Source organism: Embiotoca jacksoni, unplaced genomic scaffold (assembly GCF_022577435.1).
Source record: "Embiotoca jacksoni isolate LCO1_2020_lvr unplaced genomic scaffold, fEmbJac1.0.p SCAF_7, whole genome shotgun sequence".
NCBI lineage: Eukaryota > Metazoa > Chordata > Actinopteri > Embiotocidae > Embiotoca > Embiotoca jacksoni.
Window position 1 is genome coordinate 5146235 of NW_027185425.1, and position 25286 is coordinate 5171520.

General features: G+C 40.0%; 2 protein-coding genes across 6 annotated transcripts in view; both read right to left on the reverse strand.

Annotated features, from left to right (window-relative positions):
• Positions 1-367: 367 nt before the first annotated feature.
• LOC138214440 (ceramide synthase 2-like) lies at positions 368-13990 on the reverse strand. Its single transcript, XM_069176068.1, has 11 exons — positions 13515-13990; positions 9078-9251; positions 8850-8967; positions 8486-8604; positions 6054-6111; positions 5682-5732; positions 5438-5530; positions 4507-4635; positions 4034-4140; positions 2770-2923; positions 368-2681 (listed from the first exon to the last, which is right to left on the reverse strand). Exons 2-11 carry the CDS (start codon positions 9248-9250, stop codon positions 2541-2543), a joined length of 1143 nt encoding a protein of 380 aa, XP_069032169.1. The 5' UTR covers position 9251; positions 13515-13990; the 3' UTR covers positions 368-2540.
• Positions 13991-16166: 2176 nt separating this feature from the next.
• The window catches only part of celf3a (cugbp, Elav-like family member 3a), a 34399-nt gene continuing 25279 nt past the window's right edge, over positions 16167-25286 (reverse strand). For 4 of the 5 annotated variants that reach the window (XM_069176770.1, XM_069176769.1, XM_069176771.1 and 1 more), the window contains 8 exons: positions 24919-25062; positions 23581-23725; positions 22572-22721; positions 22282-22341; positions 20886-20990; positions 20165-20308; positions 19869-20001; positions 16167-17052 (listed from right to left, as the gene is read on the reverse strand). In XM_069176770.1, coding sequence (XP_069032871.1) covers positions 19874-20001; positions 20165-20308; positions 20886-20990; positions 22282-22341; positions 22572-22721; positions 23581-23725; positions 24919-25062 — 876 coding nt within the window. In that variant the 3' untranslated portion in view covers positions 16167-17052; positions 19869-19873. Of the gene's footprint in view, positions 17053-19298; positions 19396-19868; positions 20002-20164; positions 20309-20885; positions 20991-22281; positions 22342-22571; positions 22722-23580; positions 23726-24918; positions 25063-25286 lie in introns of all 5 variants that reach the window. The other variant, XR_011179671.1, reaches the window with a different exon arrangement.

Below are 25286 nucleotides of genomic sequence, written 5' to 3' on the forward strand. Positions count from 1 at the left end.
ACTTGTTCTTTTATAGCTGTTTCATGCATGCAAGCCATCTTAAAAGTGATTTACAATGGTTACAAATATCAGATATTCAGTGTAGTGGAAACATTTCTTTGCACTATAACTGATTATTTCTGGAGGTTTTTCCCCTGGTTTTAAAGCTTTTTTGTGGCAACACAATCAGGTAATTGACTTACTGATAGAAACATTTGTGGAAAACAATTTTAATGAAAAAAAAAAAAATTCAGGTTCTTACTTCTCTTATTTTGTAAGGATTTATTGCCTTTTTGTTTTATGCGATTGAAATTTAAGTCTTTGGATTTTATAATGTTTTGCAAAACAACTAAATCAGAAGACATCACTTTGGGACCTGCAACTGTCATTGTCTTTTTAAAGTTTTTTTTAATTTATTTTTTTAAGCCAAATAAGAAATCCATTCATTAAAAAAAAAAAAAAAAAAAAAAAACATCTGACAGATTAAATGATATTATTAATAATAACTTACAGTCATTAAGGAGTTAAAGTTAAAAAAAAAAAAAGAAAACAAGATGCAACTCATTTATTTTCAAGGCACATCATGCATGCAACTGATGAAAAATTGTATGTTTTTGTTTTTTATTTTTTTCCAGCCAAAGAATCTCAGTCACTGCCGAGAATCTTGTCGAGGTTTGGCATTTTTGTGTGAAAAATAATCAATTAATTCTAAAAAAAATCTTATGAGGAGTCCTTAGAATTTTTTTTGACTTTTAATAATGTTTTCTGTTATTTTCTTTTTACTTACTTCTTTGTATTATTGCTTTGGTGCGAACTTCATTTTTCATATAATTCAATAAAACCTTGATAGATCTGAAACCTTTAAACTGTTGCTTCAGATTCAAATGTATAAAAGAGAGACAGAATGGTTATCCACAATTATCTTTATCATCTTTGTCATTATGATTTGACATCTTAGCAACGCATAACGCAGAATACAAACACTTCAGTGGAAGCCAAGCTCTTTAGAGGGAGCTGCGGGTGATTGGTCGAGGCATTCAGGAACGTTAGAGAACGAGTGAAGTGTTGGATGTGTTGACGGCAGAAATACAGACAAAGGGACAGAAATTACTCTTTTTTTTTCAACTAACACTGGAAATGATGAAGGCACTTGCAAATGACAAGGTAATAGAAAATGTAAACCATACTTTGGTGTTTTATTTTTACCTCTACTTAAGATTTCCTCTAGAAATGATTTTTTATATAATAAACAAAATGAACCAAAACAACGGCAAAGAGGAAAATCGTGTGTAGATAATAAGGAGAATAAATACTCAACAAAATTTAAATCAAGACTCCAAACCTCTCGGAACTAAAAGGAAGTCACATTTCAGTTTGAATGTAATATTATTTATGAGCTTGTGTCCTAGATTTTTTTTTTTTGTCAATGCTTTTCTATAGAAGAAACCATAAAGTGCATCTTTGGATGGATGGAAAAAACAACACTGAATGGAAATGCTATCGACTCTTCCAGTCCATAAAATAATTCATAAACCGTTACTGATTGTTTTGGGTTAAACTCAAAACAAATTGCTCCCAAATTTAAACCATCGACGGGACTTGAAAACAATTAAAACTTAAAGTACAAGTAAAAATCATACAACGAAAAGATCTTCATCATAAACAAAAAAAAAAACTTTTAAAAACGGTCTCTGTGCATTCTGCTTCTCAAAGCATTTTAAGACAAACTTCTACAAAGGCACATTCCAGTACAGGTGGCAGATGTAGCACCTCTCAAAACCGTTAAAAAAAAGTATTATTTATCATTGATTATTTCATTTTAAGCCTCACTGGAACAAATATATTTTAACAACACATTTCCTCAGAACCATTGGCAAGAACCAAAGTGACAAAATGGCTGCTGAAATACTTGGACTGATTAATTACCAACTGAAACTCTGGACTTTAGTGAACAGACTTCTGGTCCACGGAAGCACACCGTCACATTCACACTAGCGCTCGTCGCAATGTCTCCGACTTCTGTTTGGTTATTAAGAGCAAAAGAATCAGTCAAGTTTAAGGGCAGTAATACTTAGAAGAGTGTTAACTGGAAAAAAAAACAAAAAACATCCTAATCTCATGAAAAGACTTCCAGTAGTGAAACATAAAGCTACAAAGCAGGCAGGTTTGGCATGTGGCAACTTGGTCAACAGCACAAAATCCTGGCGAATAGCAAAAGACATCGGAGGGGAGAGAAACGAGGGAAAGAAATGCTTAAAGAGAAAACCACTCGGCTGCTTAGCAGATCATTGTGGTTCTCCGCTGCGGTCTTCCGCTCTCATTTTATTTAGTTAAATCCACAGAGAGGTGAAGTTATCCACACTGGACTACTGGGGTTTCAGAAAGGATGATATGAGTGTGTGTATATTTTTATGAGAGTGTGTGTGTGTGTGTGTGTGTGCGCGCGCGTGCGCGCGCTGCCTGCTGCCCCGTTCAACATGCCACGCTCCCGTTCTTTGGCTTTCAGGTGAGTGCCCGTCGTCACTCCTCATGCAGCCTCAACTCCAGCTCTCACTGTCCGATCAGTCCGTCTTACTGTGGTTGTTGTTGAGGACTGTGTGGCCGTTCTGCACGTGGCCGTTTTTAGACTTCTCCCTGCGCTCGTCATTTTCATCCTCCGACTCAGTCTCCTCTTTATCGCTCCGCTCGTCCTCAACGATATCCTGTCAGGTAAAAACAAGACAAAGTTTGCACAAGTGCTGGTCTGAGGCGATTGCGTGTTCGTTTAAAAATAATACAAATAATTCTGACCTTGCCCGGTAGGAATTTGACGACCATGCGTAGGATGAGAGCGGCCCAGAAAACGTGCAGGATCTGCAGCACTACCATCAGCCCGTTGAAGAAGTAGAAGCCAAGGAAGGGGGAGTAGAGAGTCAGCGGGTACACGCACGTCGTGTGTATGATCCTGGATGAGAGGACAAAGGCAGAACAGAGAGTCCAGTCAGAGGCACCTACAGTCACCCTCAACAGCCCATTGACGGAGGCCAGGAGGGGACACAATGGGTCTGTTGTTGTGTTTCCACTAAAAAGTCAGAAAAAAGGTTTTAACAAATTTCTGCGGAATAAAATATGACTCGGAAGAGTAGGTTTAAGTCAACTACCTGTATGCTGATATATTAAAGAGGATATGAGTATTATGTCAAATTAAAGGGAGCACCAATACATCTAATAAATCATGACATTCATTGTTGCTTCCCACCAAAGATGGCATTTGTGTCTTTTACACACAGCTGCTATTGTCATAGAGAGGGAGGTGACATGCAAAAAGACCGGGGCCGTTACCCACAGTTGTATTTATCTTCTTCTTTTTTTTGTAACCTGGGAAGCAGTCTAATACGAAAATTAAAGATGATACTGAACTTCTATATTTTGCTCACTAAAACCAATAATTTGTTTGTCCGTCTCGCAATAGTTTGATTTCCTGACACCAATTTACCCAATGTAAATCCTTCTTTTTTTTTTAAAAAAAAAAAGGTCACAAATAAATAGCTTATTAATTCTAAAAGGCAAAGTAAAATCTCAGACCAGCCAAGCACGGAATTTTTTAGCAAATAATGCAGTTGTTGGGGACTATTTATAGTACATATATTGTTCAGTGACCGTGTTCATCGTAATGAAGACAAAAATGCAGCTCTCCGATACGGAGAAATACACCACAGTATATGAGACTTTGACTACAAAGACGATGTGTACGATTATTGCGTCTTCTCTTCTTGACTTTTCTCTTTTGGCCAGGCATTAAAACCTTTTTTCGTTACTTCAACTTCTTTAAAACATGTGGTATTCTCACGTCGTAGTTTTTTTGTTTTGTATGCGTTTGCTGAAAATGCAAATGACACATGGCGAATTGGTGAAGAATGGCTGCCAAAAAGATCCCACTGTACTCTCACCAAAAACATGTTAAGTAAGTCAAAAACCCGTCGGCTCTGTGCTCATTACTGAAATGTTCTTATCACAAAGGAGTATCAGTGACTCCTATACAGTAACGCAAAGTCTGATGCAACAGTGTCTATACCAAAAGGGGAGGATGACGAGGCGGGTGATGATGAAAACTGCAGCGAACACAGTGAAGATGAAGTTGCAGGTTCTTCTCCAACCCGCGTAGTTGAACATTTTGGCTGACTGGAAAAAATAAAAAAAAAATAAAAAAAAAAAGAGATCAGAGGGTTACCTTTTCATTTATTTTCCTCTAGAGGGCAGACAGTGAACTGTGTGAGGAGTCCAGTGCTCTTCAACATGACCACTGAGCTACTCAGCAAATGCTATGAAGACAGGAGGGAGTTTTACTCAGGTGGACTGCTGTGAGAACGTGATTAAATTCTTAAAAACATGAATTACTTGTTTGAGATGTATGAAGAAAAATCTGGATTTAAATTTTTGTTTTTTAATGTTACTTTAGTTTATTAAAATAAAAGCTTATTACAACCATTTTCCTCAATGAAAACCCCTTTTTTTTTTTTTCTCTGACATGTTAGCGTGCTGTCGTACCTCCATTAGATAATCGGAGGCATCGTGCACCAACATGATCAATGTCCCTGCCCGGATGTAGTTGACCAGCCAGGAGAAACCGATGAGGGAGATGGTGGCCACATGGTGAACTATCTGCTCTTTGAAATCCTGCAGAGACACACACAAGAGATGATGTGAGAATAACAAATCTACACGTGTTTGGTCACTTATTGATCAAGCTGTAAAGATTGGTCACTAATCGCAAGTCTGCTTGATGCTGGATTCACAAATGATTAACTCTCTGCACGTAGCAGATTATAGAGCTTTACTGCTATAAAGGGAACCTAAATCCGTATAAAAAAAAAAATTAAGAAACTTAAGAAACTCAACGATAACACAAAACAAATCCTCAAATTAGAGGCTGATTTTCAACATGGTTCGTGATGGAAAACTCTTGATGTTTTGGTGTAAAAGATTTAGCTGCATGTTGTTGTGAGCTGGAGTAATAAAATGAGCACTGGCAGAGAGCGGAGGCCACGCAGTTGGCCGACAGGCTTGGAGGTCGGCCACATTTCACAACCGCATTTAGACCTGTGGATTAAATGGTCAATCGGTCTGTCCGTTCCCCGCAGAGCTCTGCTCACACATTAACTCACTGAGGATCCCGGGAAGCAGTAGCAGCAGCACCACCCCCCACCCAAAATGGAGAGGCGGTTTGCTTTGTTGCGCACTCATTATGACTTAGTAAACAGAGGTGTGGGGGAAGGGACTAGTGGAACCAAACATTATCTTCAATGGCGTTGTGAATGCCGACAGCCCCACTCAAACACAATACATAAAGTCAGGACATAATGGGGAAATCAATATCCAACCGCACAGATCATTATTTTATGCACTCCGAGCGATCCCTCTTGATGGAAGGTTGCTGTGGGGTTTTAAAGGATCGAGAGCGAACAACAGTATCGCTTACCTTACGTTTGACATCTGATGCTACACTAAAAAGCAGTGAGAAGTAGAAGCCCAGTTCGATCATGTAGTACCAGTACTGGGAAGGCAACAGTGGCTGGGGGAGAACAGAAAGAAAGAGGCAATAGTTTTACCTACAATTCAGTTTAGTGCTTTGGTAAACAAATAAAGGACTTTGAAAAGGGAAGCTAGGTTCTGCACTTTGCAATCTGTGAATGAGTTCATAATGAAACAAGAAAATTGGTTACCATTTTCGGGAAGTTTTCCCACATCTGCTTCATGTCATAGAACCATGGTTTCTGAGGGGAGATGGATTATCAGAGTATTAGTGATGGTTTAAAGGTCCCCACACAACACTTTCATCCACTGTGTGTCCACTATGGTTACAGGATAAAAATGTGTGACGCAAATCTTTCTTAACAAAGTGTAATATGTGGCAAACATGCTTTATAACGCTTGAGGAGAATGACAAAAAAAATGCTTTTCTTCAGCTGCCACTACATCAATAAAACCTTTTTCTAATTCTAAAAAGTAAGTTTCATGTGTTTTGAAATCACATGTATGCTGATTCTTTTTGTTTATTGTAAGAAATGACAACCAGATTGGGACCAACCACTCACATCGATGAGGACTGCCAGGCCAGCAAAGAAAGCAAGAAGGTAAAAGGTAAATCTCCAACTGTAAGAAAATGCACAACCGTCTCAGAAATACCGTTAAAGTAAAGCAGCACTTCACAGCGCAAAACTGGAAAACTGCTCCACCTGTTCACAAACAATGGCACAAAGACTTTGGGTTTCAGAGATATGTGGAAAAACAATATTCAAACAAAGAAGCACCAAGACTTGCTGCCACTGTGCTCATGTTAGTGCTGGAGAAAATAATCAATCTTTGACGTGTGATTAAAGGTTCTTAATTTAAACCAATTAAATGAAATTGTTTTAATTAAGTGAAGTGACAAAACAAAATAAACAGTTAAAGACTATTTTAACAATCTAAGCGTGTGGTCTAAAGCTCATGACGCAAGTGCATTCAGGGCGTTTCTAAAGTCACCTTTGGAAGTTCAACAGCAGATAATTTGAATGCACAATAATAATCTTTCTCACTGTAATCTTTTTCTTTGTAATCTTTTGCATGTTTATGTCCTTGTGTCTGTAACAAACAGAGTATCCACACGTTGCATGACTACCTTCATAAACTAACAATAAAAGTGTCTAAAGAGCACGTTTTTTTGTTGGTCAATCACTTTCCACGGCCAAAAGATAGCAACGCACCAACAATGCGCCAGACCATATCTCATTTTAAGCCTGACTTGCTCATGGACGCTCAAATAGGCACTAGTACATTTACTATTGAAACAACATGGGTGCTGGATGGGACAATGACATCTGTATTTGTCTGAAATGATCAAACACACTTTCATTGTCCTTGGCGCCGGGTATAAGACAGAGCCTTGAATCACACCGACAGCTGCAGGGAAACACCTGCGTTACATCCAATGTGTTCGGCACCAGCTGTCATCATTCTCCAACGCAAAAGTCCAGTAAGTATCATCTCGTCACTGTGGGTTGTCCTGCAACAACTTTAGAGACTTTCTTGCTCCCATTTAGTGGATGTGTCCGGGTTAAAAGCCGAGACACCTGTCGGTACACCACAGAGCAGTTAAATATAGGCTCATTAAATCTCTGATGTCCTGTAGTAGCAACTGGAACTAAAGTTTTACAAGAGATGGCTCAATAAACCACTGTTATTGTTTAACTAAAAAAAATTGTCTGCCTTCACACCAATGACTGGGATGTTTATAGCATTGCATCATGTTGCTGCTTATCATGTTAATGTTTGTTTTTTTGCATTTTGTATTGCTTGATTTATTTGTAATGGCTGATTTGTTTTAGTTCCGTTTGATTTTGTGCAGCACGCTGGTCATAAATTTGCTACATAAATCAATCACGCAATAAAAATTTATTTGTATAGCACATTTTAACACACATCAAAGGTTGCCCAAAGTGCTGCACATAGACAAGCAGTCATGCATTCGAAAAAAAACTGGATTACTAAAAGTAAGTAACATTAAAATCAACAAGAGAAGCAACAGAGAAGGACCTGTCGGCCCGGTTTGTAATTTTTGCCCTAGGAACAACTAAAAACTGTTGGTTGAGAGACCTTAGTGAGCGAGGTGGGATATAGGGCTGCAGCAGGTCAGACAGATAGACTGGGGTGGCTCCATTTAGACACTTAAAAACAAACATTAATTCTGTACTGGACTCGTAGCCAATGAAGGGATTTTAAGATCGGTGAAATGTGTTCATGCCTGCGTCTACCAGTTAAAAGTCTCGCTGCAGAGTTCTGCCCCAACTGAAGGAGTGCTGAAAGATTTTTGCCGATTCCAGCATACAAAGAATTACAATAGTCCAGTCTAGAGGTGATAAAAGCATGGATAACTTTCTCCAGGTCTTTCGAGGAGAGAAAGGATTTGACCTTAGCTAAGATTCTTAGCTGAAAGAAGCTGACTTTGACAACGGACGCAACTTGGAGATCCAATATAAAAGATGAGTCCAAAAATCACACCCAGATTTTTGACATGGAAATTACAGTGGGTTTCCATGGGGCCAAGTCACAATGAGGGAGTGTCCGGCATAGCAGCTGAAAGGCGAGAGGGATTGATTAACAGGATCTCTGTTTTACTTTTGTTGAAGCAAAGCATAGGAAATTTTTAAACTGACTTGACCTAAAAGTTTCAGTCATTTGACTCTTAACAGTTGACGCTTAAAAAATTAAAAAAAAAAAAAAAAAGGAGCAAGGTTTATTCAGGGCCCCACACAGGTTGGGTTTGGTTACGTGACAGAGAATCTGTAAGCACATCAGGACCTTTTTAAAATCCTGTTCGAACTGAAAATATGTTCAATCACAAGAAAATGCCGTCAAAACATTATTTCCCTTCGACTTCACTGATTGTGTTCAAAGTTAATTGGCAATTGAAGCAGTGTGATCAAATCTGAAATTTAGAAGGACGTGAAAGGATGAATTTGATGTCTCGTTGAAGAACCTGACCTACCTCGCTTCCCGAAATTTTTTCAGCTTGCTGGGCCGGTCCTGGTTTCTCCGCCGCCTGAACCACCTCTGGACCTGTCGTGCTGAGCAGCCCGTCTGTTTGCTTAAACTCTCTATGGAGCTCTGACAGCAAAAACAGGACAAGAAGTCGGCGTTGGCGCTGGATTTAACGTTTGGAGTTGTGAAACGATGTTCGTCGACACACGAGATTCAGGTGTGAAGACGCTGTATGTTGTCATTCTTGGCCATTTACACCTCAAATGCCAACACGTCTGAGTTCTATAATTAGACTGAGGACGTGCTGTTGTCAAAGGACATACAAAATGTATTAAACAGCAATGAGGCACTGATGTATGCAGGATGAGTACCTGTGTGGGCTGCTTTGATGTGCTGCCGAAATAGGACTCCAGGACGGGATTTGGAGGAGCACGAACGCGCTGCTTGTCCCTCACTCCCAGCAGAGAGGCCAGAGGAGTCGCTACTGTCCTGGAAAGAGGAGACGCACACATAATTTCATATTTGACAAAAGAGACACATGCAAATCAGGCACGTAGGGAAGCAAGCTAACAGGCAAATAATACTGAGACAAGTCTCACCGCTCAAATATCTGCCTGATGACCAGGAAGCAGAGAGCGATGGGTATAGTGGCCCACAGGTCCTGTGTTTTAGGGAAGACGTGGCCGTCACGGTCCTTCAAGTCATCCCAGCCGTGGCCTTCAGGAAACCAGATCCAGTCGGCCCATATCTGCTCTCTCAGCCAAGACAACATCCTAAAAACAAAATGGAGAGAGACGGATTTGAGGAAGGAAACTAAGACTAAGAAGATTATGTCTGCTTTCATTCAGATTTTCCATGAGTTAAATACAGCCACTACCTCAGGTGTGAACATATCCTGAGAGGAAGCAGAGAGCTGACAGGAATGGGTATTGATTGGAAGTTATTTATCTCACGGAGTCTGCAACAGGCTCCGTAATCTGGCCACTTCCTACTTCAGATGAAGGGCAAACAATGAGGGGAGGACTTTTATTGTGCTGTAAAACCGTGTAATCAAAAACCCAAAGAATTCAGCTGCAGAAGTAAACTGAACCTCAGTTTAAGAGGAAATTGCACAATTAATACAGAATGTGCTAATAATCTCTTGAGCAATACAACTCGTGATATTCCCGACTGTTAGCAGAGCATTAATGTGTTTCTACTATAAAACGGGACGAAACTACAACACAGGCAAATTTCTTGAACAAAACAATTGTGATGTTCTACATCACAGATAACTATGGAAGTAATGGCTATGTATGTTTTCTTACGCAGGACCTTTCAACAACAAGGCAATTCAGCAGGCTTAAAAGATTAAAAAAAAATAATAATAAAAAAATTTTTTTACTAAGACATCAAGATGAGGCAAGGAAAAACGCATCAACAGGATTTAAAATGGGCTAAAATATTATAAAATTTCATTTAACAAAAGACAGCATCACATGAAAAGGTTTCAAACCTGGATTTAAAAGGTCTTTTGGGCGTTTGTTTCAGGTATGTGCTGCATTAAAGCTAAACGCTGCGTCTCCAGGTTTAGTTTTAACCCTTGGGACAGAAAGCACACCCGTCCCAGATGACCTGAGACTTCTCAAGTTAACAAGGAAGCAGGAAATCAGGGAGTGCCATGAACCAGCAGCAATATGACGTAATATATATCGCTGACACAGAGGAGTTCGGTGGAAACACCTGAGGACTGGAGTGACGTGATCTACTTCCTTAGTCAGGACTCTGAATAAGCTGCATGTGTCCTATTTACTTTCTGCAGACATCCATGAATTCTCCACTGCAGTAGCTGAGCTTATTAACAAAAAAGACCATGACTGATTTTCTAGGTATTTTAATATTTTTAAGGTTAAAGAGAGTGTGATGGTAAAAAAAAAAAAAAAAAAAAAAAAAAAAAAGGAGCAATGTAAGCAGCAGTCCAAAGACCCTTTTCCACTTCTGGTTCTGGCTTTACTCTAACATACTCTACTCGCTTTTGTTATCAGGTGCTTCTCTGGACTTTGTTGTCTACTGCAGATAGGCCCCCCCCCCCCTCATGCGGTAGTCGTGATACCGTATGAAACTGCTGTGGTCATCTGTAATGCGACACACCTGCTCAATCCTTTTGTCGGCATCCTCAATTGATCACAGTGTGGATTTTCAGGTTGCCATCGATCAAGTAGTCCAGTTAATATAAAAACGTGCGTCCGCTATAGTAGCTTGGCTTGTCAAAAATGGCAGGTTTCTGCAGGATGTCCCGTGGTGACACCGTGATTGTGACGATTCTCTTTGACCAATCAGCGGTCTGCAGTGTTTTCACGTCACCTTTTAGTATTGGCTCAACTCGCTTGGAACCTCTATGGAGGTGATACCAAAAATAATACCGGGTACTAGGCACAAATTTAGTCCAATGGAAAAACAAAAAAGCGAGTAGAGTCGAGCCAGCCTGGCTCCACTACTGCTCACAGCGTCAGTCTTTTCTGTGATTATAGTTTGGAAACCCGGTTAGCATTAAGATCTGCTCAGTTACTCTGGAGGGCGGACCAATCAGCGACCAGTACAGGCGGTTAAGTATGATGACGCTGAAGTAGTTCCAACAGTGGATGAGTCTCTGGAGACAACGAAGGGTATATGCTTGTCAATGCTGATTGGTTAAAGGCTGCTGCAACAGGTTCAAAATAAGCCATTATTTACACCCAAAATAAGACACTATATACGCCCATTAGGATTCAAAAACTGGACACAATTTCCAATGGACGGTGGTCAGAGCCATCTGTTCAGTGAATTTGGGTCTGGGAATACCAGCCAAGAGTCAAGCTGGTACCGGCAGCGGAAAAGGGGTTTAACTACTTTGTTAAAAGGTTGCAAAAACAGCAACAGCCTGTGGTGAAATAAACTGAGATGACTTCAGTGTAATTACCGGCAACGCCTCAGTAGAACGTTTAGTCACCTGTGGACTTCATCACAATGTCAGATCAGCAGATTTTGAGTCAGATCATCATACAACTGCTCCACCTTTGATTCTGCAGGTTTTGTGTCAAAATATGGGCATTTTCTTATGGAAACTATTTAAGAGGGAACTTTATCCGTGTGTGGACTTTAACCTTTTGTAAGTCTACGAAAGCAGTGCAGGCAGCCTTAGTTCTGATGGTTAAAGTCGCCTTTAAAAAGGACAGTGGTAAAATATCAACTGTCCTATCTGTTAAAGTTAATCAGTGTGTGGATTTCAGTAAGCCTGCTTTCTTCTGTTTGTCACCTCACATGTCAAACGTCTGGAATAATCAGCTCTCCGTAAGAAAGTCGTATCGCTTTCTCTCTCACTGTCCACAGTTCTGCTTAGCTGACTGCAGATCAGGTTAAGTCTTTTAAAAGCTTCAAACAGAGAGCAGAGAGTGGGCTCTCTGTGGATTGCATTAAAATATGTTAATGAGTGCAAAGGTTTGCATTCGGCCTGAATTATGGGATTTAGGTGAACATGCAAGAGGATTTTCTGTCTGACAGAGGGAACTGGAAACCAACCTCGGGGCTGCAGAGGCTCTCAGGTGTGCTTCTCACTTCTGAAATGCAAAGTACACATTCTGCCTGTATTTGATCTAAACTTAAACAACTTTCAATGCACGGTACTACACAGGAAACTTAATTCCCAATCTGGCTCCATTACGAGCAAAGTATGCACTGATAACCTGCAATAAAAATTCCTGTATCCCGAGACATTTATGCATGACAGATAAACACCAGCCTTTTGTAGGAGAAGGAGTTTTACAGTATCTGCTCCTGCTGGTGTTTGAGTTCCCTTAATAGGTTCCTGACTGGAGGAGATCAATAGTCCTGCTAGATCATAGTGCTGCATTTGACACCTGAAAACACATAGTTTTATTATAGAGACTGGAACATGTCATTGGGATTCAAGGGAATGCGCTAAAGTCAAATCATATATATTAGATCAATTATAATTTGTTCATATCAACGAAGACTTTTCCAGTCATGGAGTTCCACAGGGTTCTGCCCTTGGACCTTCACTTTTTTACATTGTAACCCTTCTGCAATATCATTAGGAAACACTGCATAATTTACATTATTTACAAATATAAATAACATTTGAATTGAAAACTGAGAAGTTGGCAGTCGGAGGCTCAAAAACTAAAAGTAAAACTTGCATTTCATTTTGTTGGTCGAGCTTTATTGACTGATCCTCCCGTGTAAAGTGTAACATACTGAAGAGTTCGTCTCTTGTCTGCGCTGTTTGCGTAAACCCGTACAGGGAGTGGCTGAGTGCGCACGCATGGCGCAAGCGGGGAGTCTCCCGGACATAGCGGAACAGACAGCCTGACTCAATGAGATGGGACCAGGAACAAGTTCCCCCCCACACCAAAAGAGAACTAAACAGTGTGCTCATTACAAACTACCCACTTATACTGCCCTAAGTCTGGTTCCCCTTTCCTCCCCAACCCCGTTGGTGTACAGAGTAAACGGGGGTCAACTCTGTCGGCGACATCTCCGGTTTACGTTCAAAAACTTTTCTTTTTTTTTTTTACGTATGAAAAAAAAAAAAAAATTGCACCCCTGGCGATAGAAATGGCGGTTTATCTCGTGCAAACAACTTATGTTATTTCCTCAAACACGGCTGTTGGGGGCCTGGTTGGTTTTAGGCTTGAACGCTCGGCTTTTTTTTTTTTTTTTTTTTATCGCGGTGCTACTAAACAAATACCGCCGACATCTGGACAAGCAAAGGCCTGTTAGCTAGCCAAACTTTCTCTTTAACGTCTCCCAGCGGCGGTGTCAAGCTCAACTTTGATAGGCATCCCGCGGTTTAAAAAAAAAAAAACTTGACATACGTCTCCGCCGGGGAGGACGACACTCTCCCGTTTCTTGCCTATAAATAGCAGCCCGGTTTTGCGCGCGTGTTGCGTCCTCGGAAGAAGTGTGTGATTTTTTTTTTTTTTTTTTAAGCCATCGAGGCTTTTCACCAAACCTGAAGTTCCGCATCGTCCATCATGTAACGGTGCAGAAACACTTACCTTTCTTCTCCTCGCGGTGCGCCCGGCAGGTAATGTCGGCCAAAAAAAAAAAAAAAACAACTGCTCCCCCCTCGGTCCCGGCTGCTTTCTCGTCCTCTCTTTCTTATCGCAGCTGACGGGATTTCATGTACTTATCGCCATTAAATAACTCGCTGGTCGTTCACTGAGCTGCCGTCTTCCGTCTTCAACTCCGGGTTTGCCTCATTTTTTTTTTTTTCTTTTAGCAACAACAACAACAACAACAAACAAGGAAACAAACACACACACACACACACACACACACAAAAAAACTATGTCGCAGTTTCCTTCCTCAAAAACTTCCCCCCCCCCACACCTGCGGTCGTGATTGTAGTTTGATCCAAGTTTGTCACTTTCCCGTCTGTTCAAAGTCTTGTAAGCCGTTCAGGTGGACAGTTCAATCGGTCAGATATAGTGGATATCATGCCTCATAGCGTGTTCAAAGAGGAGCAGGAGGAGGAGGAGGAAGAGGAGGAAGGGGAGGGGAGAGGAGAGGAGGAGGGGGGAGGCTATTTAAAGTGACGCGTGTGTCTCTCCGCTGTACGAGAGGTGATTAGTGCCACAGCGGGAGCAGCAGCATGTTCTTCAGTAGATTAAATTGAGACACTTAATACTCGGTATTCATTCATGCCATAAATTATGGTGTCAGCAAATAACTTCATATAGAAATTCATATAGAAAGTAGGTCAATAAAACCAGGTGGTTTTTTTAGAGAGATGAAACCACTGTGGATTAAAACTTTCTGATAGAAAGAAAAAAAAAACCTGTTGGAAGTGCCAACAGGTTTTTTTTTTTTGGTGAGAAGGGGATGTTTTTGCAGCAAATATCACGACTGACCACCGTCAAAACTTGGTTGTAAGCATAGAGTGCATGTCAAATTTCAATGTAGCTTCTGGTCTAAAAAGTGAGGCCAGTGCGGAAGCCTTAAGCTGCAATACCACTGAGGACCACTAGGGGTTGGTTTTAAAAAAAGGCTCTGGCTGCATAGACTCCCATTTGATTTCTCTTCTGAAATACAAAGTCAATCATTTTGTTTTACAAGTCATAATAGTATCGTTTTCTAAAGTCACTCCTTCTTATTCGTTTTCTGGTGATCCATCTGAAAATGATCCCATCATTAATTAGATATTAGGCCTTAAACAGCCGTATGTTTTGGGGCACGTCTATTTGATTGACATCCATGTGATGCAGTCACGTTTCCGCTATCGCGGGAGGAACTTAATTTGGTCGGGTACCCAATCAGGTCGAGTCAGATCCTCTGCGCGCTCCTCCCCAGTTTGTCCAAATATGGTCACTTCTGGTTCCAAACCGCTCCGAACTAGCAAGAACTGACGCCTCATAATGGCAGTTCACAAACCAACGGGTGATGTCACTGTTGGATGCCACTTGGTTCCCACCACCACTGACTCCATTTCTTGACTTTCATTGTACTCAGCAGTTTGTTAATTGCTACATCAGAGGCTTGTTTAAGTGCTGGTTTTTGGAGAGCCGTCAATCCCAAATAAATTTGCATTTACCCATGAGACTATAAGAGCGAGTTTTCAGCACTGCACAATTGGTAGTAGAAACTCCAGTTGAAAAATAATTAAGTTTATGCTGAGTTTAGTTTCTTCTGTCAGATCTAAAATAAACTATCCCATGTCTGCTCTAAACTTTGGTCTTTCCTGATTTTTTTTGTTGATGGCTTTCATTAACATCTGGATGATACCTAAAAGAGTTGACTTGCAGTGACAAATAAAACAATCATAATAAAATATAGTGCATTTGCTATCATTAAATAAAAATATATTCAATTATTTATTTTTTCACTTCACTTTTACACTGTATTATACTCACTCTGTTTTCTGTCTTCCTTTTCTTCAGTGGGACTTTTTGGCCAGTCTAACAGTTATCATTGTCGTGCATTGGCTTATGTTTTCCAACATAATAAGTGTAGTCTCAATCCGTAGTATTTTCCAGCTGTTTTTCTTGTCAAACTGCAGCTGCAGCAGCCACAGTCAACAGTACAGTCAACAGTGCAGTAACTCAGTCCTCATCCGTGTGGCACTAATTTCCTCTCATACTCCCAGGCATGCCAAACAAGGCCAAGGCCTGTTTAGACACATCATGACCAAACCCAAAAAACCTGTGGAAGACCTACCCCAGCTGCCGTTACATACACTTCAGCCTCTTCGGTCTTCTTCATATCTGAGCTGTGTATTTGTGGCCGCAGAATCATCACACATCATGATGGGATCTTCCTGAAGTGTCTTAAAAAAAAAAAAAAATCAATGTCCATTTATTATGGACAGTATGTAAAGTACAGGCTTGTAACAGAACTCCACAAACCAATGGGTATTCACTTCAGCAGTTCCTGCAAAAGCTGAAAATATTTTCTTTAATTTCCTTCTTGTCATTTTTAGTCAGTTTGATTGACACTTTTGAATGCAACCTAAAGTGGAGGCTAGATGTTTGTCTTTCCCCAATACTTATTCAGGCCAATAGAGAGCAGCAAACTTTCCAGAACAGCTCATCTACAGAATGATCATAAACTCAAGCTCTGAAACAACCCTGGTCTCTGCTCAATCAGAAGAAATGTTTGATCTGAATTTGATTTTTCACACTGAAAAACAGGAAAGATTCCACACATTGAAATTTTTTCTAAATTGTACTTTATTTTCTTTTAAAGACATATGTTTTAAAACAGCGATTGTAGAGAATAAATAAAGAAACATGTTTGTTTTTTTACTTCAATAGGTACATTTATGTAATTAAAAACTCTATAATAAGTGTGTTCATTGTCTTGAAGACAGGAATCCTCTTTTTGTTTTATTCTTAAATTAAAAAAGAAATTGTCAAATCTCCCCCGCCATCAAATTGATTTACCAAATAAATTAAACGTAAAAAATCAAGATAGAAAAATTCCCAGCCCTTCCTTCCGCTTTGTTAATTTTTGAAAAGTAGTGGCAGCAGAGAATCGTATCTCGTGAAGTTTTTAAGTCCTCCATTTTCAAACCAAGGTATGTACAGTGAGAGGAAATCCATTTCTCTTCCACTTTAATTACTCCATGTTTTTAATTTACGTATAAATAATAAAACTAACTCTACATAACAATATTACCAATGGTAATCATACAGAATAGTATTTTCTTTTGCCTCCGACTGTGTAGACTGGCCTTCTGTTAACGCCATAGACCACAAATCACACTATACAGTTGAACCCTGTTCAGTAGAATAACATCAGTGATATGCTCTTTCTTAACATGTATATCTTGTTGCCGACAATAGAGTATGTACATAATATCAATGAATCCAGCTGTGGAATGATAGGAACTCTGGAGCACTTCCAATATGGCGGATGTGGATTCTGTTAATGTATTTGTTGCTGATATTACTGCTGCTGTTGTTGTTGTTTTTGTAAGCGCATACACGTGATACTGCTTTTTGTGAAGTGTTGCTCCTGTGCTATACGGTTGGTCAAACAACCAAAAAAAGGCTGGGACATCCCAAGTGGTTTTCTTGATTGAACTCTTAGGTTTTCCTGGAGGGAAAGAAGAAGAAGAAGGAGAGAAGAGAAGAGGGGAGAGAAAAAAAGAGCACAGAGCATTTTAAAATCAAAAATCACAGAAGTTAAACACATAACTTTAAGACTTTGGAAGTGGAGTGGTGTCTGCAATACACACTGCTTGCACTGATGCCTCGGGGGGGGCGGGCGGGGGGAAGGGGGGGTCTTAGTAATCAACTAGTGTCCATGCAACTGTAACAGTGACAGTCATACTGCTGCAAGTGTATGCACGTTCTTAGAAAATAGTTTGTCATCTCTTTTGGCAGGCAAATTAATTCAGAACATGCACAGTAGGAATTCTGGTGGGAGTCAGCGCTCCAAATTTTAGCAAACAGTTGCAGATCATTTTACATTTATTCTAATGATATTCAAAAACATGTCATTCACCAAACTGTAGTCTCTCAGGGAAGTGATTTTTCAGATTCAGCATTTCCAATCATCCATCAATTACTTTATTTGTGATGCAGATTGCTGCAAACAGAGCATCTGCAGGTACCAGAAAAACCTATCTAGAACCCTCTGGGACCTTTTTTTTTCCATGCCCGTCTTATCCTAATTTGAGACCAATCGTGTGTCAGAGCAGCAAAAGTAAATACTTTGTCAACTCATAACTACTGGGTGTTTTAAAATCCCTTTAACAGGCAGTTACAAACTCTTCCTGATATGTATTAAATAAATGCTGCTCTGATTTATTTACCAAGATGTTTAATATGTCAGGGTGAATTTAAGAGTCTCTATAATATTATGCACAAATAATATACAGTAGGATACTTTAGGCCTGCAAATAATTATTATTTTCATTCTTGATTCATCGGTTGATTATTGTCTTGATCAATCGATTAGCTGTTGGCTCTTTATAATGTCAGAAAATGGTGGTAAATGTTGCCGAGGTGCAACTTAAAATGTCTTTTTTAGTCCAGACTTTGCCACAAGCAAAAGATATCCAGCGATGCAAACATCACTGTGTCTCAACAAAGAGTTGAAACCAGCTGTCAGACGGTGTGGAGCTTTGAAGACATTTAAGGGGCAGAAAGGAGGAAAACTGTCTGTTAAGGGGGTGCAGAGAAAAAAATAAATGTCCTCGTTTCTAAAAGAGTTTTGTTTATTGTAGTGCAAAAAATATCTGGCGTATAACTGGAACAGAAGCATTCTTAAATTATTATTATATTAGAAGCAAAAGATTGAGCTTTCTAAAAAACACAATGTTCAACTTTTTAAAGGCATGATAACTACTGTTTCATACTTATTAATGACCTGCAGATACCCTGTGCGAAAGATACATAAGGAATTTGTTGTTTGAAGTTGTTTTGCATATGATGTGGACATTTTGGGTGTTATTATTTGAATATTCGGAGTATTTATGGTCATTATTTCTAAAGTGTTTAGCGTCCCAGAATTCCTACAGAGGAATGCAGTTCCTCAGCCAGCAGCACGTGTCACAGGAACCAAACAGCTTTACCCAAAACCTTCTAGAGCAGGTTAGTGTCTCAGTTTGTACAACTCACGCACACACACACGCACACACACACACACACACGTTCACACACCAACAGTTTTCACATCGACACAAAACAGTCACACAAATACAAATGCACAAACCTTGTCTTGGTCTCACACTTAAGACACACGCACGGTCGCTCGTACACAAATACTATGTTGTCGACCATATACAGGGGCACGTTCAGTACATTTCCAATCTCACAAAAACCAAACAAAGTTCAGGCACAAAGTCACTTGGAATTGAGTTACAACCAAACAAAAACCCCGCACTCACCGAAAACTACTACACCAACCAACTAAACAGAGGGAACGTGTAAGAATGATAATCATGACAGACAACAAAAAGGAAACTAATCAAAACCAAAAAAGTCTAAAAGGAAAAAGTTCTAATATATCCATATTTGATGGACAACAAGCTAATTTAGCTCTTAGCGCTGAAGCTTTTAGAAGAAGAAAAAAAAAAAAACGCTTGTCATGATAATCAATTACTTACAGATGCTGAGGTAAAGTGACAATTATTGATCAGTGTTTGCAAGGATTAAAACCAGGACAAAATAATAAGAGGAAACTCACAACGCACCAAACACAGTTCATGGTCGCCACAGTAACCCGCCATGCAGTTGAGCATGGTGAATCAAGGCAACGGCCCAAAATAAAAATTGCTAATGGCAACCATCACAGGCAATATCGCCACAGCAACCAACACAGGCCAATTAACTTACAACGCAGTGAGAAGGAAGGGGGAAGGTTTTAGTGGTTGCTAGGCAACCGTAGCCATAGCGACGCACGTCTCCACGATTTATGTATGGACGGGAGAGTCTTGAGAGTGGTGTGATGTTTTTTTCAGGAAAAATGGCATATGGCACAGCACAAAAACAATAAAATGAAAATAAAACAAAAAATTAATGACGAACAGTAGTTGGCATTCAACCCTGCGACAGAACACTGGTTAGACAGAACATTTGAACCGAGACAAAATCTACGTCTCAATAAAAGTGTCCCTACATACTGAGCAAAAAAAGAAGGAACCACTTTTACACGACAAAGGTATCTTCTGATCCCTGTAATGTATTTCTAATTGATGGTAGTTTTAGTGCTTCCACCTCATCACAGTTAATCTACTGTAGCGTTATTGACTTCTTCAGTTCCACATGACAGACAGACATTTAAGTACTGAGCCTCCAATTACATCCACTGTGTCTCCTTAACTTCCACACACATTTCCAGCTATCTATCATTCCCTCCCCGAGCCCTTCTCATCTCCTCCGATGTGTCGATATGCAGAAACTCACCTCCTTCAGTAAGGCCTGTTAGCATCCTTGGGCCTCTTCAGCTGCACCTTCAGTCTCTTCATGCCGATCTGGAAGCCGTTCATGGCCTGAATGGCAGTCTGGGCGCTGGATGGGTTGTCAAAGCTCACAAAACCTGAGGAGGGAAATGACACGGCGAAAACACAAAACACAAACTATTATTTCACCGAAAAAGCAGAATTACGTACAAGGGGGGAAAAAAGGTAAAAGACAGAAAGTCTCTAAAAGAAAACAGAAAATGACATCAGACATTACCACCTCTGTTCACTGTGACTTACCAAAGCATTTGCTCTGGTTGGTGGCGCGGTCAACAAAGACCTTTGCCGAGATTACATTTCCGAAGGGCAGGAACATCTGCAGAATCTCAGAGTCGGTGAACTCCTGCGGCAGGTGGTAGATGAAGATGTTACAGCCCTCGGGACCTGTGAAACACACAGATGTAACATGCCAAGACATGACAGGTTAGGCAATCACTGAAAATGACAGTTTTTGAGGAAACAATGGTAAAACTGCAAAGTGGAGTCAGTGGAAGAAACCAAATGTGCAGCAGCAACAGTAAATACATTTTATTTATAAAGCTGTTTTTTCCTAGAAACTCAGTGATGCTTCTCATGACAAGTTATGAAAAAAATGACAACCTGAAACACGGAGCAGGATAGTAGAACAGAAAGTCAAACACGGAGCACGGAGACATTTTCATTTTCTCCAGTCACAGACTAAATAATCAACCAAATAATTGAAACATATCGAAGATGGGAACAATAATGAGTTATCACTCTGCTTTTTGCAAACATAAACAGAATTTATCTTGTTCAAGTTGTATCAAGTTCTTTAAATCTGCTAATACAGTTCACATCATGTAGAAATGAGTGAAAACAGCCACCCAGGATGGCAGACACAAATAAGAGTCAACTTTATGTGTGATGTAAAGTATGTGTGATTTGTAGTAAATGATATGATCCAGATATGACTGTGATTATTCCACGTTTGTGAGTTTACCTTCTCTTTGCTGCAGCTGTTGCGGTTGCTGCGGCTGCTGAGCCACCAGTGTGGGCTGGTGGGGGAAGGGCTGTCCCACCAGGCTGTATGCCGTGGGGTAGGTGGCTGATGGACAGGATGGAGAACAGGTGAGCAGAGAGCAGCACGGAGACACGCAGAGCACTGCAAACGGTTTCTTTTCTTACTCCAAACAACATCTGACAAGAGCTGCATCCTCACCTACAGATGTGATAAAACTAGGAGATGTTTTGCATATAGTTGGTGATGTGTGATTCATTCTGTAATGCTGGAGGTTATTTAGATTATGTTATACATGTGCACGTTTTGACTTCGGATTAAACATTTCTTCTTGACACTTTCAGTGTGGAGCAGTTGCAAAAGTCCAAAGGCAATGTAGCCGCATTTCATTATGTTATATAACGTGTTCTGCATTCTGGTTTGCAGCCTATAAAACTTTATTTTAGGGGACTAAAACTAAAAACTGTGAGGTCAGTTCAAATGATCAAACTGTTTCTTTGTACGTGCTTCTGAACATAAATTTCAACTTTCTTTTTCTCCTACAAACATTGATACCTCTAACAGTGCAGTTTATTATCAGTACAAGCAACAAGTATCAACACAAGCACACAGCAACACATTTATATACAGAAGTGGTAATTTATGTCATAGTTTTTGGCATTAAGGCACAATACAACAGGTAAATAGAGTGAAAATACTTGAAAACAAATGTTTTTTGTATTACAAGTTTTGGGAAATTTCATGTTTGAATATGCAAATGAGGCATTAGTGAACTATACGCACTGATTTACATAAGTTTCCAGAACAGAAATATTGAATATTGCAAAAAAACAGGTTCAAAATTCTTGTTTCTTTTGTTGACATATTAAAGTCAAAGGTTTTTACGCAGGGATTTTGGATATCGCTTTTTGTCATAAATCAGAATATAGCCTACTGTAGGCAGCCATCAAAAACATATTTTTGCTCTGTTTTTAGGAATGAAATGTTAAATAAATCATGTTATGAATGATATATGGACAAACCCCTCAGTGAAAACCTCAGAATATAGATGGAAGAAAAAAGTGGAAAAAGTTTGGCGTGTGTTTGGCGTGTGTCTCCAAAGTGAGAAAAATTCAATTTCGTATCTCATTCATTGCCTGATTTATATACATGCTAACTTGAGTTTAGGAGAAATCTACCAACACAAATAGACAAAGTGAAGTGAAACAAACACATAAATGTATATTTTAGATATTTTCATTTCCTCTTTTCTGAAAGAAGACAAGTTACAGAAACAAAATAGCCCAAAACTGCGTGAGAAAACGATGTATTTGCCTGCAGTGTTTCACCTTAAATCGGACACATGTATCACAGTAAATGCTGAGATTGTGATGCTCACCTGTATAGTGCTGCATGCCTGTGTAAGCTTGCTGCAGGGGGTCGAGGACAGGACTCTGAGCTGTGACACAGCAAACACATGGTTACAAAGTGCTTCAGGCATGAAAAACAAAAGAATCCTAAATGCTATTTGGGGCACATCGACATGCTCCAAATAACATTTAGTGCTTTCGTTTCATTTCATTCTCTCCTAATTAGCCCCTCACTGTTGCACATGAAAATAGGGAGCCTGTGAATCTGTGGAAGGATATTATATGACAGCAGCACACTTATAATTTATTTAGGATGTACCTTGATAGGCATGAACCCCGTTAGTGTACAGGGCTTCTGTGGCTGACTGGCCATTGGGGGGAGCTGGCACAGAGGAGTAGCTGCTCAGTGCGATGGGTGGAGGCATAGTGGGAACAGGTGTGCCTGCGATGGAGGGTGGAGTGCTGGTACCTACAGACATTTTGAAGGAAAGGCATACGTTACTTCTACTTTAAAGGCCTTGGAAATTTGTGGGATGTGGGATCTCACGAACACAATTTTCTGCCACAGTTAGACAGATTAGGTTTCTGTATTTATGTCTTTTAGGCTGTGATTTTGGCTACATGGGAGGGGGGGGAGGGGGGATGAAGTGGCATACTACCAATCCATCTATATGACGGATTGGTAGTATTTGGAAGTATGCCACTTAATTTTTTTTTTTTCAACCAACTTTAAAGACAGTTGGTTACTGTCAGTCTCTGAGGGTTAAATTCTTAAGAAATAACCCTTTAAAAAAATAAAAAATTTGAAGTCGATTGACACAGACTCAACTGACTTTTCTCCATTTCATGTATTTCTAAATTAAAATGATTAAACACGGACTATTTTAGAGTAAGTAACACATTTTAAGACACTCTGGGCGGAAAATGACATTTCATTCTTCAGATTTAGATGCATCAGTAAATTAATCTCAAATGAATTGTAAAATGAACGACTGAGTACACGTCTTATGAACAAATTCAGGGCAAGATGTTCATTCAATGTGACTATGTAAATAAAATAAAAAAATAAACCGTCAGCCATGCCTCTAGTATAAACTATTGGGCACAGTGTACGCTAACCTACTTGCTTACTTACTGTGTTTTATATTTTAAAAGTAAAAGCTAACATGTTCAACATCATGACAGAATGAAAAAGAAAAAAAACCTTCAAAATAGATGTTTGTAATTTTGTCCTCTTGGGTCCAGCTCTCCTCATGTATCTGTCCTCATATTTCAAGTAGAAATCTAATCAAGGCCGGCTGGGGCCAGACATCTCTGCCTCTCATTACCTGAGGACGGGGTGATGGATGCAATCGGCGTGGCGATGATGCTGCTGGGGTTGAGTGCGGCGAGCTGCTGCATCTGAACCGCCGCCACCGTGGCAACAGGAGAGAGGTAGGCCGACTGCGCCACCAAGGCCTGCTGCTGCATCAACTGGAGGGCAGAGAGATTGAGGTGGTGATGGAGGGGAGAGAGCGAGACCGGAGAGCTGATGTTTGGGGTGCAGGACATCAGTTTGTGTTCACCGAGCGTCATCTCAGACTTGCAAACAACAGAAAAACAAATAGACTGAAAGTAAAATTGTGAAAAGTCTCAATATCGGACATGAAGTGAGTGATCTCGGTAGATTAAAGGTGACGCAGTCTGTTCATATTTCCATTATTAACTAACTCAAATAACATGACCCAGTCATAAAAATCAAACTTGTTTTAATATAATTGCAACGGCTTCAGACTCAGCCTCAATCAGGAGTCAATATGTTTGAAGGGCACATCCAAGCACAGAGCAATATAACAGCTGTCCTCGGTGACCTGCTCTGTTTCTGCCAACCAATGCAGACGCTTCTCCATCTTCGCAATCAGTCACTAATTGGTTTCTACATCGTGCTGTGTGTTCTGTGTATAAGCTGTGTGAATAACCTGCCTCTGCTTTTGTATAGTTTTATGTCAACATGAACTGTCAGTAAGCAATTTTATTTCATGTTTTATTTGATTTTTTTCCACTTTAAATCTGCACATTCATCATGAGTAAAAATGTTGTCAGGCCTCTTTAAGCAAAATATGAGGCAAATCGGAAACCATTAGTAGTGGGTGGTCAATTAGTAATGACGAGAACAGCAATCTTGCTTTACTTTTTTTTTTTTGTAATTTGAGATTTTTCCAGATAAAATTATCCAGTTTGACAGTAAACCTCTTAGAATCACTTGAAACGCATCTCAACGGGTAAGCTTTGCTTTCCAGAAAGTTAATTTTGTATCATTTTTTGGCATTTGTGTTGTGGAAAATGCTTTCAACTTATTGTGTTTTTACTTTTATTTCAACTTGATAAAATCAGAAATCGGTTCGATCGGGGCTTTCTATCCTTTTTTGCCTTATGTAGGGTTCAAGCGTGATCTCTATACATCCTCTCGATGCACAAATAAGGAGACTTTGAGACAGAAAACAAAGTGCAAATAAAAACAAAATTCAACACAAACTAAAACCTTAATTTGTTTTCTCTTCATTTCATTGTGGCTATTTTGTGAGCAAAAGAAAACGATTTTGACCTCTCAGCAGTACGCCGTACTGTCGTCATGACAGGCAGAGTGTGTTTCTAGAGAAGTGTGCATGCGAGTGTGTGTTGCTCACGGCCTGTGTGTAGGCGTTGTAGGCCCCGAGGTGCAGGGTCATGGGACTGATGACTCCCAACTGAGAGGCCACCTGCTGCATCCGCCTGAGTCCTCGCTCCTTCTCCGAATCGGCAAACTTCACCACCAGGCTGGACGAGGCGCCCTGCAGAGGAAACGCAGCAAATCAGAACTCCATCTGTCTGAAGCATTTCACGTCAACACAGCTCTCACCATCAGAAGAAGGATCAACACTCAGAAGGGTTAAAGTCATAATGCATCGAGTGTCGCAGTGGCTTAAGACTGAGAGGCAACCAGGGATTTTTTTGTTGTTGTCATCCCTTCTCTCCGCTCATTTATTGTCAATTCCATACTGCATGCTTTTGAAAA

Excerpts from the sequence above, each read along its gene's own strand:
- LOC138214440 (XM_069176068.1), bottom strand. The coding sequence starts at position 9,250 with ATGTTGTCTTGGCTGAGAGAGCAGATATGGGCCGACTGGATCTGGTTT. Across the intron at positions 4,636-5,437 it reads CATCAGATGTCAAACGTAAG|GATTTCAAAGAGCAGATAGT; the intron begins GTAAGCGATACT and ends GTGTCTCTGCAG. Across the intron at positions 2,924-4,033 it reads CTCGTCATCCTCCCCTTTTG|GATCATACACACGACGTGCG; the intron begins GTATAGACACTG and ends CCTCTCATCCAG.